The sequence below is a fragment of the Fringilla coelebs genome, assembly GCF_963513975.1.
Source record: "Fringilla coelebs genome assembly, chromosome: 8".
Taxonomy (NCBI): domain Eukaryota; kingdom Metazoa; phylum Chordata; class Aves; order Passeriformes; family Fringillidae; genus Fringilla; species Fringilla coelebs.
In genome coordinates, this window is record NC_140066.1 from 32,623,860 (window position 1) to 32,637,161 (window position 13,302).

Consider the following 13,302-nt stretch of genomic DNA (forward strand, 5'->3'; position numbering starts at 1 on the left):
ATTCTGTTAGCAGGGCTGGCTCATCCCAGCACTCCAGCCTGGGGCACCCCAGGCATCAGGCACGTCCCAGGGTGGCAGTTGGGGTCAGGACCAGTGTCCCATGGCTGGAATGGGGTCCTGGGCCATGGACAGCCCTGGGAGCTGGGCAGTGCCTGTGGGGGCACACTGCAGCTCCTCCTTGCTCAGAAATGACCTTGCTCTCTCTGTGTCCCCATCAGGGACTTTGCACCTGTGTTCCCAGGGTGTGCTGCTAATGCATGGTGCTGTTTGGGGGTTTATTTTTAGATTTTCAAAAGGAAGGCAGTGAAATACTCTGGCTACTGGTGTCCAATTACAATAGAAGTTACTGTGCTGATACAAGTCTAATAAAAGTTGTAATCTGTCACCCTGATTTTTTAAGATGTTCTAAGCCTTCTGATGTTGACATTCTTTTAGAGAACTTTCTCACACACTTTCTGTAAATAGCACATTGTTTTGCATTCCTTTGTGGAGGAGGAGAACTTTGATGGACTGTTGGTTTGTCCAGTGTCCTTGGAGAGGTGGCACTGTCACCCTCCAATCCTCTGTCACTTTTGGAAAACTATAAATGTTGGAGTCAGAAAATAAACTTCCCTTTTTGCTCTTCCCCTTGAGAGCAGCGGTGTGTGCCTGTGTTCTTTCGTGTTCCATGGCGACAGTAATTCATTAATTTCAGCAATTAAAACATTGGTATATATTTTATCCTCTCCTCCTCCATATGTTGTGGTAGCTGCTAAAATGCATTAGGATTCATTTTGCTTCCACTTCAGGTATCAGCAGATCTGCTGCACCTTCTGCATTGCAAAGTGGAGCCTCTCAAGACAATCAGTATTACAACTATTACAGACTTTTTTCATAAATATTTTTTAGAAGAAAAATCTTCCATAGTTTGTGGTTATTCTTACCAAGTTTTATTGTTAGCCCAAGATTTGTTCCCAGCTTTCCTCAAGGTTTGGGAGGGGAATGTCTTAATTTCTGTAACTAAGTAATGAAAATTTCTTCTCCGTAGTGTACAGCTTGCACTTTGGAAGTCAAACATATTTGTTCAGGAGTCATCCTGAGGCTGAGAAGACTTTACTTAAAAATGGCTGAATTTATCAAGAAATGTAGTAAAAAACCTCTTCTAAAAGGAAAGGAAGCTTCTGGTCTCCTTTTCAGACTGCAAAAACCAAAACAAAAGACAACCCAACACCTTCCAAAGCAAAACAAAATCTGCTAAGAATCCATATTATTTTAAAAACCACTATTAACAGAGCGGTAACAAGAAGTAGCAACAAAACTTAAATATTTTGATTTTCAGTCAGAAACTCCCCAATGTCAATAAAGCCATCCTTATAGCACCAAGCCAAGGAGCACAGCAGGTAGTGGATGATGAAACTGGTTTGCATGGTTTGCATTCAAAATGTTAGCACCAGGCTTGGCTGCTCCTTTTCTTCTGCATCTGCTTCTGGCTTTTGGGTTTTGTGACACTGGCTGCACATTTGCAAGGCAGATACATTTAGGTTTTCAGCAAGTTGTAAAAAAAAAAAAATATCTGGTTCCTTTTAACTTTTTTTCTTTAGTAGCAATCAATGCTTTAGAGAAGCAGCCTGGACTTGACCCCCTTTGCTGGCTGCTTTTCCTTCCAACCCTAACACCACTGAAATAGCTCAGTTGGGGTTGTTCTTGTGCTCAGAACCAGTTGGTCTGAGTTGTTTTTATTTATGTGTTTATCAAGAACACCCCTGCACTGCTCATGCTCTCAGTGGGTCATTTGGAAGCCTCACACATGGTTTGCATTAAAGCTGGGAGAGCCTGTGCTAAGTTTAGAACTCATTTAATGAGTGGGAAGATCTGTGGAATAAATGTGCTACCAGGAAGATTGTAGTAGACACTTGGAGAAAAAGTAAATACCCAATCTGTCTTGTAGAGAGCAGCCTCTGAGGAGAATATCAGCTAAATTTAGCGACAATGAACAAAGAAAATGCTTGGATAAAACAGGGCTGGGGCCAGCAGCATGTTTAACAGAGTGATTTCACATATACTGATACTAACCACGCTCTGTTTTGCTATAAAGCACACCAGCCCCAAACTGCTGAGAGATTTTAGGATCGTGCCCTGCCCCATTGCAGTGGCACAGCTTGTTGGGCTCCTGCTGAATTAAATATAAGCTGTTTTTATGATGCATTTGCCTTGAATAGTGAAACCCCAAATGAAGGGAAAGGTCTTCAAACTGAAAAAGAAACATTCTGGAAGAACAGATACTTTGACCCAGTTTGATGCTCGAGATCCAGCCTTTAGCTGGCCAAATTTAGGTGAAGTAATGGAGGTGTTCTTTAGTGGGAAGAACTGCAGTTCAGGCAACTGTAGAAGGTCTCAGCTGGTGTGCTGCCCATCAAACAGATCTTTCTTAATCCACCCAGAAAACCTGAGTGTCATGGAGCAATGACACTGTCTTCTTTTCCTTGACTTTTTGGACAGCCAAATGTCCAAAAATCATCCCCATGGCCTTAATGAAAGGAAAACACTCCCTTGCACAGGGGCTGATGTAACTGCACTCCCTCAGCACCTCTGGATAGTCTGGACTCAGGGGCCAGCTCCTAAAGCCACACTTAGAAGTGAAACCAAGCTGAGCAGGACCAACAGATCTGCTCCCTAAAATGTCAGAGACAGTCAGGCACACGGTCTGTGGGATGCAGAGAGATCCCAGATGTGTCCCAGCCTCATCCATGCTGCTCCAGGGGTTGTGCAGAGAGCTCAGGGACAGCTCCCAAAGTGACTGCATGTCACAGGATTATTGTTGACTTCCCTGACTCTATTTTATCTTTGTTTTTACTAGAATGATGCCATTACCAGAGCAATTTTGCTCTTACTTTAAAGAGGTGGGTGGAAGATGTTAAAAACAGAAAGAGTTCTTTATAACTGGAGACATGAGCATAAAATTTTGTAAAGCTTGAATAGGCTGGATTTTCTAATATGGAACACTTTCAACTCAAGGTTTTAATTCTTGCCACTCAGAGTTCTGAAGAGGAGAACTGTCATATTCCACAGCCTTTCTCACGACTACAGAAATGTAAAAGTCATCAAGTAATTTTAATGCTCTTTGAAGGTGAAAACTGCTGCTGAATTAAAGTTCTAATAATGCATCTTCTGCCCCAGAGTTGAAGAGGGAATTTCAAAGTCAGTTAGACAGAAGTTATTTCTACATATTTTGCTTTATCCTTTCTTCCTCTTGGTTTTCTGAAATAAGCAAAAAAGCAAACAAAGCTGATTATTCCACATCTCTATTATTGTTCATTTCTCTTTAAACATAGATCTTAATGTGTGGTTATCTTTCTGTTCCTGTTTTCTGCTGTGAAATGTGTAAGACAGGCAACACTTGCCAGAGGGGCCACAACTTCTCAGGAGTCTGGAGTTGTCTGGAGTTGTCCTGCTGTGATCCTGCTCAGATTTCTCCACTTATTTCCTCTGAACAAATCTGACTGCTGAGCGTCCTGCAGCCAATATTCTGCATTATTGCTTTCCCCATCTTTCAGCCGATTTCAGTCTCTCTGAACTGGTGGCTCTGGTTAATTGCTGTGATAATTAATCTCCCTTCAGACCCTGGTGATCAGCAGAGGACGCTGGGCTCAGCAGCAGCTCTGTCCCAGCACTCAGCCTCCAATCCCACAGCTGGGAGCTGGGCAAACCCCTCTGAGCTCTGGGGCTCAAACTGGGTGTTTACACACTTTTTTTGAGCAGTGCAGTGACATCTGTATACATTCCATTGTTCATGGTCAGCCGGGAACAAAAACTCATCCCCAATTTTCTGCGCAGTAATTTTGCCTGGAGCATTTTCATGTGATTCTCTGTTACCCTGCAAGGGCTCTTCTCTGGGTTTTGTTGTGTCCACTGGGATTCACAACTTTTACTCCCTGAATTATGATTCTCTTTCATTTTTCCTCCATTTCACCCAGTGCCTATCAGGATGTTGCTGTCAGTTGGTTCCAGTCTGTTCCTGATGCTTACATAGTCCTGACAGACCTCCAGCCACCACTTTATTTAATTAATTCTTACTTCCAGTGACAATTACTGCTGGCCCATTATTCCATGATGAATAATGTCAAGTATTTCTTTGAGTTTACTCAAAAAGAACATTCTATTTTTTCAGAGAATTGTATGTCCTTTTATGCAAATGCAGCAAATTCTGGGATGCTTCTCACTGCAATGAATAATTATTATTCACATTATTATTTACATCTTTCCTGTGAGTGAAGGAGAGGGGATGAAAGAAGAAGAAGATCCAAAGTGGTGGCAGAGTTCTTAATTTGAAAGTATAGTGAAAAGGAAGTTGGGAGACTGGTCCTTCTCTTCTCAGTTAATGGTTAAAGCTTCCTTCACAACTGTAAAGCCATCATCATTTCTCATGGGACGTGAATTTATGGGTAGAGATGAAAAGGAAAAATACATTATATTTATAAAGTTCCTCTGTAATTATTTACCACGTTTCTCCATTTTAAAAATAGTGTGAAAATGTTGCACCTGCATTTTCCACAGCCCTGAAATGACTAGGCAGGCAAACACAGTTGGCTGGGAAGCACAGCAGAGTTTGGGACTCAACCTGGAGATTATTTTCCTCTAGTGCTTTATTTGAATCCAATAGCCTCTTCTCAAGTCATTTATTGCCAGGCTGCCAAGGACCACTCAGCAGAATTAGCTAAAACCATACTGACTGAAAATTGCAAGTTAGGGGATAAAGATTTTCTTCCCAAGTTCAACTTTATTCTCCCTCTCTCCTGCTGTATCTCATACACCTGCCATCCTTAAGAAAATAATCCAGGCACTCACCAAACACCAGGAAAGGGACAAAGGAAAACAGTTACAGCCAGACTAGTAAAGACACAAAGCTAACTCTGAATTTTCCTGTGCTTGCTGACCACAGATCACATCAGGCAGGTGGGAAGGTGAAGTTAAGGGAGCCATGAAGGAGTTCCACAGCCAGGCTTCATTAACTCCCTGCATGCTCCTCAAACACAGCCAGGCTTCTCAGGTGGTTGAGAACACACCCATGTTGACATGACAAGAATTTAAAGAAAACAATTTGGTGCCCTCAGTGGACTGGCACAGTCACAAACACAAGCGCTGAAGCCTGAAGGTTTGAATTGTTCCTGCTGTGGCTGTGTGTTCTGGGGAAAAAGCTAAATCAAGGGTAACATGGTGACTATGAATATCTAAGTATACACACCCAGCAGTGTTTGTTTTTGTGTTCACAGCCAGAGTCATTCCTGTAGGTGTATCTCAGGAGGAAAAGCAGCCCTTTACCTCCAAGAGAAGGTCATGGGTGCTTACAATCAAAAGCTGTAAGAATTTTTCAAATACCATTGTTACCATATCACAATTTACTTTGCTTCTTGTATTTGTGAGGAGCAAATTAAATTAAATGAGAAGCCAATGCCAATTTTTGCATTCCTGCCCCTTTGAGGGTTTTAATTAGAATAGGTATGAACTTAAAATTCTCCTCCCGTGAGAGACAAATAAACCACGCCAGAAGCAACAGCAAATTGCACCATTACTGATTAAAGAAAAAATCTACTGTAATTGCAAAATTCTATACAGAGACTCCCTCAAGGATGGAGTCTGCTCTTCCTATCTGATCATGCCATAATTACATCCAACTGCTTGAGCAGTCACAATGTTTGGGAAGAAAAGCAAGAAGAGGTCATGACAAGCATCCCCTGCAAACTGCTGTACCCCAGCCACCCTCAAAAAGGGGCAGCAATGCACCAAGTTGTTTGCTAAAATCACACTTAGGTCCCTTGCAAGGTGATAAAGCTGAGTTTTAGTGTAATTCTTCAGATCTAAAGGGTCACATGGTGCTCAAGCTTGGCTCAAGGTGTTAGGCAGTAATTTGTTGCTGTTCTGTGATGGCTCACTGGCTCTGCTGACCAGTGTTCACTGATTTAATGCAAAGTTCCAGCTGTTAAAGCAATATCCACTCACTATCTACTTATTTATTTTGGTACCACTTCTCCAAACAAGGGAGAGACAATGACTCTCCAAAGATAGGAAGTTTTAAAACTCTAACTTACAGCTTGGCTACTGTTCCTGAGTGAAAAGGTGATTTCAGAGAAACCTTTTCTGTCTTCAAAAATGTCAAGAGCCATTTAAAAACCCTGATTTCCCAGCCATGTGAACAACCTCTAGCAGCAAACTTTTTAAAATAACAAACCTGTTCAAACACCTCCCTCCCTGAACTTGTAATGGAAGACATGGAGGACAAGGAAAGGCAATTTCTGGTTTATTGATTGGGATTTGTAAAGGCTCGCTCCAGCTTCCCCTCCACAAAAGCAGGGGGGGTTGGAGGGAATGGAAATTCAGAGTAACCCCTCAAAGATCCCTCTGAGCTCCTCAGAGCTCTGGCAGGTTCCAGCAGTGCTGGAAAAGGATGTGCTCCATGGGGGAATGTGGCAGGGGAGGCAGCAGGAAGGGGAGCCAGGCCAAGCTGCCCTTCCTGAGTGGGAGTGCAGGATGCTGGCAGCAGAGCTGGGGGTGCCCTGGGATGCTCTGGGGTGCTCTGGGGATGCTCTGGGGGTGCCCTTGGGGTGCTGCTGGGCTGGGAAGCTCCAGCTTTGGGCTTTGGGCTGTGAGCACGAGGCTGTGCCTGTGCTGCTGCTGCTGTGAGCTGGGTTTGGGAGCTGGGCTCTGCACAGGCTCCCAGGCAGCATTAAAGGCATTTCTTTCTGCTGTGATAACTCCAGTGCAGCAGTGCACATAATCCTTTTGGCTGCAGTGTTATTGCAGTTCTCTTCCTTTTTTTAAATTTTTTTTTTTTTTTATCCTTCAGCATCCTGTTCAAAGTCATTGGGAAAATAAAGTGATCCTGTAGATTTACTTTGTGTTCTTGCAGACTCCAGTGCTTCTGGAAGGGTTTCATGGAAATTACATTGCATATTTCAGGAGGATCAGTTGTATTCATTTAAATATTGTGCTGCCTTAAAGGGGAAAAAAAGTATGAGCTGTTTAGTTTTCCTCCTGTTGTTTGTCTGCTCTCTGTGACAAAGCTGGTTGGTTTGTTGTTGGGTTTTTTAATTAGCCTAGACTTTAAAATGCTGAGAACCTCTGTGTTCTGGTTTTTATTATAATTATTTTAGTCTTCCAGTTAACTAACTCTTTATAATGAGAATCCTTTTACACTTGAAACAAATATAGAACAAATTTAGCTGCAAGCTTCTGTAGTCAATCACTTCAGAGGCTGCATGTATTGGAACTCAAAAGTAATTTATTTAAGTGCAGCTTTCTGATGGTACTTGTGAACAAAACATAGTCTTTTCACACATGTTAATTAAAAATTTAAAAAGCATGCTTTGCAAAGCTAATTCAGCACCTGATTTGCATAACTGCCATAAATTTTAAAAAATTAATCAAAAAATTGAATTATGTTTTTCTGTTGTCTGGCTTAGATTCACAAAGCATGTTCTTTTGTGATGATTACACGAATACATTAAATGCAGAAAACCAATATATAAAGATTTTCTATATCTTGGCATATTAGTAGTTCATTTTGCATGTAAATATCTCCATTAAGATTTATTTTAGATTATTGCTAAAATACTCTTTTGAGTTTCTTTTGAACATATGTGTGTGCTTTTACCTTACTAGGTATTAGAGCAGCTTTTTGATCACTCAATTATCCAACAGGAAGAAAGAAATAAAGAATGTCCACAGTTCAAACTGCTCTGTTCCAACAGGGCCTGTGCTGCTAAGTTGGTTTTAATACATTTTAAATTTGGTAATGGACTGCAAGAACAAGAGTCAGATTTTTCTGTGGCCAAAGTCAATCACTTAGGGGATCATTTGGAGATGAACTATAACTTCTTAAACATCATTTCCCTGAAAGCACAAAGCTATTTAAAAACAACAAAAAAGAGTCAAAACTAGTCAACCAAACAAAAAAGAAACACCATTCCCCCAACCTCAAACAATAGATGGAAAATGTTGAATGTTAAATTCAGTCTTCAAATATGTTCACATAACTGACCTGGTTTGTTGTGATCTTTCTCTCTTCTGCTGAATCTGCCCCTCCCAGTATTTTTTTTTGGATATAAAGTCCAAATTTTGGTGTAACAGCTGATAAAATCACTGGGACATGGGCCCTTCTCTGTGTCTAATATGGAAACATCCTCATTTTGATGAGATGGAGGGTTCAGGTACAGCAGGCACATAAATGTCCATATTCTGCACTTCACTTGGGAAGATGAACAGCAAACTGGAGATGAACAGCAAACTTCTACAAAATTTCTCTGCCCAAGAGTGTTGTGTGACTCAGGGGGTGAATGACAAATTAATGTTAATGTTTCAAAGTTCCCTCCAGCAGCTGTAGTGCTGCTTGTGGGTTTTCTCAGATTTGTAGGGCTCTTTAAGCAATGTTGGGTCTGTGCTGTGACAGGCTGGGGAGGAGCTCCCTTCTGTGCCACCCCGAGCCCATCAGGCTGATCAGCTCCTGGATATCCCCTGGCTCCTGGGATCTGTGATCTGACCATCCAAAGGGTCCTGGTTATCCCCTGGCTCCTGGGATCTGTGATCTGACATTCCAAAGGGTCCTGGTCATCCCCTGGCTCCTGGGATCTGTGATCTGACAATCCAAAGGGTCCTGGTTATCCCCTGGCTCCTGGGATCTGTGATCTGACAATCCAAAGGGTCCTGGTTATCCCCTGGCTCCTGGTATGTGTGATCTGACCATCCAAAAGGTCCTGGTTATCCCCTGGCTCCTGGGATCTGTGACTTTGGGTGACATTCCAAAGGGTCCTGGTTATCCCCTGGCTCCTGGGATCTGTGATCTGACAATCCAAAGGGTCCTGGATATCCCCTGGCTCCTGGGATGTGTGACTTTGGGTGACATTCCAAAGAGTCCTGGTTTGTAGGAGCAGCAGGGGGTAGGACGGTGGGGATGGATGGAGATGAGAGAACTCTGAAGCCAGGTCGTGGAACTTGTGGTTTATTGCAGAGGGCCTGGGTGCAGGGCCCTGCTGGGGGCTGCCAGCCACAGCTCAGGGCAGAGAAGTAAAGAGAGAGAAGGCAGGAGTGTGGTAAAGAGGATGAGAGAGAGAGCGAGGTTCCTGTTACAATACAATAATAAATCTGTGCTGAATATTCTAATTCTCACCAACCTATCCAATACAAGATACAAATCCTATAGCATTTACATACAGCCTATAAGAATCATTACATTGCCATGCTGTGTTACATTTTAAACCCTAAAAATTCCTCTTTGGGCCCCTTCTGCCCAGCTAGTGGGGTCTGCTCTGCCCCTTGGACCTGTCTGCAAGCAGAGGGGGTTGTTCCACCTTCAGCCTGCCACACCATTGTTTTCCAGTTGTTCAGTAACTAAGGGATCTCAAAGCTTGCTTTCATCTCAATCTCCCTTATAGTTTCCATATTCTCAAAGTCTTTTGCCAGGCAATCCTATTGATAAGGCTTTCCTGTTTCATCTTCCCCAACACTGGCCCTCAGGGAGTTTTGCTGTAGGGATTTGTGTGCATCCCCACCCTGCTGTGGCTGCAGGAGCAGGTCAGCAGAGCAGCACTGTCACCTAAAGAGCCTTTGGGGCTGAGTGGCTGATCTTGTGAAGGAGAGGCTAATGAGAAGCCATCTGTGGCTACTGAGACTGCACCATGTAAATTAGTTAATGACTTCATTGCTGTGCATTTTCTGCTTTGGAACAGGGCAGAGACTTTAAGAGAAGGAGACAAAACATGCAGCTCTTCATCTCAGATGAGATGTGAGGTGTTCCTCCTGCCTGGCACCTGAAGCAGCTGGAGAAAATTTGAGGTGGCAGTAGTAGAAAGGAGGGAAAATGAATAATTAGTTCTCACTGCTCTTGCCAACTGCTGGAGGCTTCTGGACAATTTAATAAATTGGACTAATTTCTTGGGGTTCTCTGTGTGGTTCTCCCAACCCTGCCTGCCCTGCTGGGACAGTAAAGGAGGTAATTTCTGTCTGCAAGGGGCCTGAAAATGATTTTTTAATTTGGCTGCTACTGTGAAGCATTTGTTTGTGGCCCAGCTCTGCATCTGACCCACCTGTACCTCTCAAGATGAGACATGATTTAGGGACTGGGTAAGAGCACTGTGGCTACCTCACCTGGCTTGGTGGGAATTTGCCCACCCACTGATTGGGGGTTTTTCCTGATAATTCATTTAATAACACTTTTTTTCATAGCTCTTTCTCTCTGCATACTGAAATAAACTCTCCACGCAGATTTCTCATGCAAACAAAAGCAAGGCTGCCCAAAACTCTGCACCAAAATCAGAACAGAGCCCTGTAAACTCACTCAGCTCTATTTTTTTTTTCACCCTGGCTAAAGGAAACAAATTTCCTTGTATAATTCTTGATGGTGTAGTATTTTTTTTTGCCATATACTCTGGGTTTACTGCCAACATATATACTTAGATAAGTATTCTAAATGCCAGATGTCAGCACATGCTGGGTAAGTGCTTCATGACCATGAAACCAAGAGCCCTTGGTCTCTCCCAGAGGAACATGGAGAGATAAAGGAGAAGAAAGCTGCAGAGAAGGGGCTCCTCCAGGGAAAGGCAGAGGATATGAGAGTTAATCAAATTTGTCTCAAGTATAAAGGAAGTATTTTTGTATTTTCAGTGTGCCCTGACCTTTTCAGTTGCTCATTACACTTTGCTTGTCCACTGGGTGTCTCATTCCTGGCTCTGAGCTTTTGGCTGTGTGGGAGCACACCATGTTCACACAGAGCAGGGTAATTCTCAACAACAGCTCTCTGCAATTTACTGACTACTGCTAGAACAAAACAAACATTGAAATGAGTGAAGAAAACCCCAAGAGATGAGTTGGAATTGTGTGCTGTGCTTCCAGTCTCTGGTGTTGCCCTGCAGTGGCTCTGCCATCAGTAAATGCACTTTTGTGTCTTTAGGTTAGGTGTGCCTCAGGCTTCTCACAACTACAGTTAAGAATTAAAACCACAGTGACTTCATGTTAAAGGTGATTTGGTGAAGCAGCTTTCCTTCTTTTTAACTACTGCTTGATGTGCCAGAGGATTTGAAAAAGGCCTTCATTCAGACTTTTCTGCTTTTCATTTGATTGTCTCCATTGCTCCAGTTCTTTTGCTATGCTCAAAGATCATCCTCAGCTGCTGTTCAGGACAGCTTTTTCCAGTTCTTCTTCATGTTCTAAAGGTACTTCCTCAAAAAACAAAATTCAGTAGGAAGGTGCCACTCAGTACCTGATGTAACCCTGGTGCTTGCCCAAGACTCTCTTCCTCCCTGCAGCAAAACCAATAATTTGCAATAAAAACAAAACAAAAAAATCCACTCATGTAAGGAATATCTCCATGGATGGAGATCCCTGGTAATTATTTCCCTTTGAGAAGAGGTGATGCAGCACAGCCACAGTTGTGGAACAGCATTTCTAGCTGTCACTAGAGAAACTACAGCATTTCCTGTCACTGTTATCAGAGAAGGGCAGCCTGGTGAAGAATCAAGTCCTCTGTTTCAATTCAGAGGCATTCTGAGCTTTGTTGAAGTGGGAGGGAAGGAATCTGGACTTGGATTCAAGTGCCATTGGCTTTATCTCTAACTCCAAATATGCTGCTAATATTATGAGTGTCCAGGTTTATAGCCTGTTTCCATCCTTTCTCATTTTAGACTTGCTCAGCAAGGAAGCATTTGCCAGGCTTGGGAGAAGAGAAGATGAAACCCTCCTTGGGTCAGTAAAGGCCCTGGCTGCTTCGGAACAATTGTTGCATTCTCCTCTCCCTCTTCTTTTCCTAGTACTTATTTTTGGCCCAACCACTTCCTTCTGTTTTTCTGCTGTTAAGAAAAAAAAAAGGCTTGGCTTTAGAACCTGCAAGTTCCATCAAAGTAGGGAAATCCAGCACAGAGGTTGTGTGGGCAGAACAAAACTCCTTAGGCTCGTGTATTCCCCAAAACAGCAACAGCTGTTTAAATTGTCCTCTCTTTTCATTCTAGAACACTCCACAAGACTCAGAACTGGGCCAACCTCCTGGTAGTGGCCACAATTTTAAAAGGAGCCCTGAGAAAAAGAGCACAGCAAGGTCTGGAGGTCAGGACCCCTCAGATCCTCCTGCTGCTGCTGCTGTGCCGCTGGCTGAGAGCTCATCCCCCTGCACTGCAGCACCTGCAAGGTAAGACATGAAATTTCTTCCTGGGAAAAGCATTGGAGCCCTGATGCTGTTGATAGCTGGGAGGGAGATCTGTCATCCTGATGGATGATGGTGATGATGATGATGATGATGATGATGATGCCATCCTCAAAATAACCTCACACCACCAGACTACTCACTGATCACCAAACTGACTTTCTTGCCTCACTGCAGAGCTACAAACCAGGCTCCAGCTGTTGTAGTAACCTTTCCATGCTTTTTGCTTGCACTAATAAACTCTCATCTGAGACAGAGCAACACTGAAGAGTCTTTGTTTAAACCTTTGGGCAGCCCTGAAGTGCTCAGGCAGTTGGGTCATAGTGGGTCCCTTCCAGTATTCCATTCTATTCTATTCTATTCTATTCTATTCTATTCTATTCTATTCTATTCTATTCTATTCTATTCTATTCTATTCCATTCCATTCCATTCCATTCCATTCCATTCCATTCCAGTATAGTCCAGCCTATTTTAAAATTATTGATATTTGCAAGTTTCTGGCATTTCAAGTCCTAATTTAGGTATTAAATAAGATCATCATTGGCCACACTGGGGACATTTCAGGGAAATTCAGACACATGACATAATCTAAAAAGATTTATGAAAAAAGAGCAGCTTGTTTTCTGGAAGGGACAGTTTGGCTGTGCTGTGGAGCTCTTACACAGGAGGATTTTTGCCATTAATTCTATTTCTTCAGACTGCCACTAGCACATCTTAATTATCTACTGAAAATAATGGAGCGTGAGCAAGACTAAGACTGCTAAGTCAATTTGCAGTGATAAAGGTATTTAGGCATGAAGTTTAAAGTGATGAGAGGTTGCATTTCTTTCCTAGAGATGCATGGCTTGTGTAATCCAGCATCACTCTACTGCTGAGCACCAGGTCTATACATGAAACACCTTTTCCTTGGATGAATTTCTCCTGCCTTTGAGTGCCTCTAATGAGGGAAGCCATAGATGTCATTCCCAGTAGCCAGGAAAAAAATCAAATTTTGGAATAATGATGTAAATTTGGACAGGGTGAGATTTTTAATGTGCATTTTGTTTGTTTGTTATTTCACTTAACAAATACCACATGTATCCACTAGTTTTAGTTCCTCTTGATGGTATTGTGCATAATCACTGCATTGTTTGTGTGG

At 42.7% G+C, this 13,302-nt stretch overlaps 1 protein-coding gene across 13 annotated transcripts in view; it reads left to right on the top strand.

The window, feature by feature from the left end:
- The window catches only part of TACC2 (transforming acidic coiled-coil containing protein 2), a 128,899-nt gene that overhangs the window by 14,648 nt on the left and 100,949 nt on the right, over window positions 1-13,302 (top strand). For 10 of the 13 annotated variants that reach the window (XM_084210589.1, XM_084210590.1, XM_084210592.1 and 7 more), the window contains 2 exons: window positions 1,319-1,379; window positions 11,973-12,148. In XM_084210589.1, the coding sequence (XP_084066715.1) occupies window positions 1,319-1,379; window positions 11,973-12,148 (237 nt within the window). The remainder of the gene's footprint in view (window positions 1-1,318; window positions 1,380-11,972; window positions 12,149-13,302) is intronic. The other 3 variants (XM_084210599.1, XM_084210601.1, XM_084210600.1) reach the window with 1 other exon arrangement.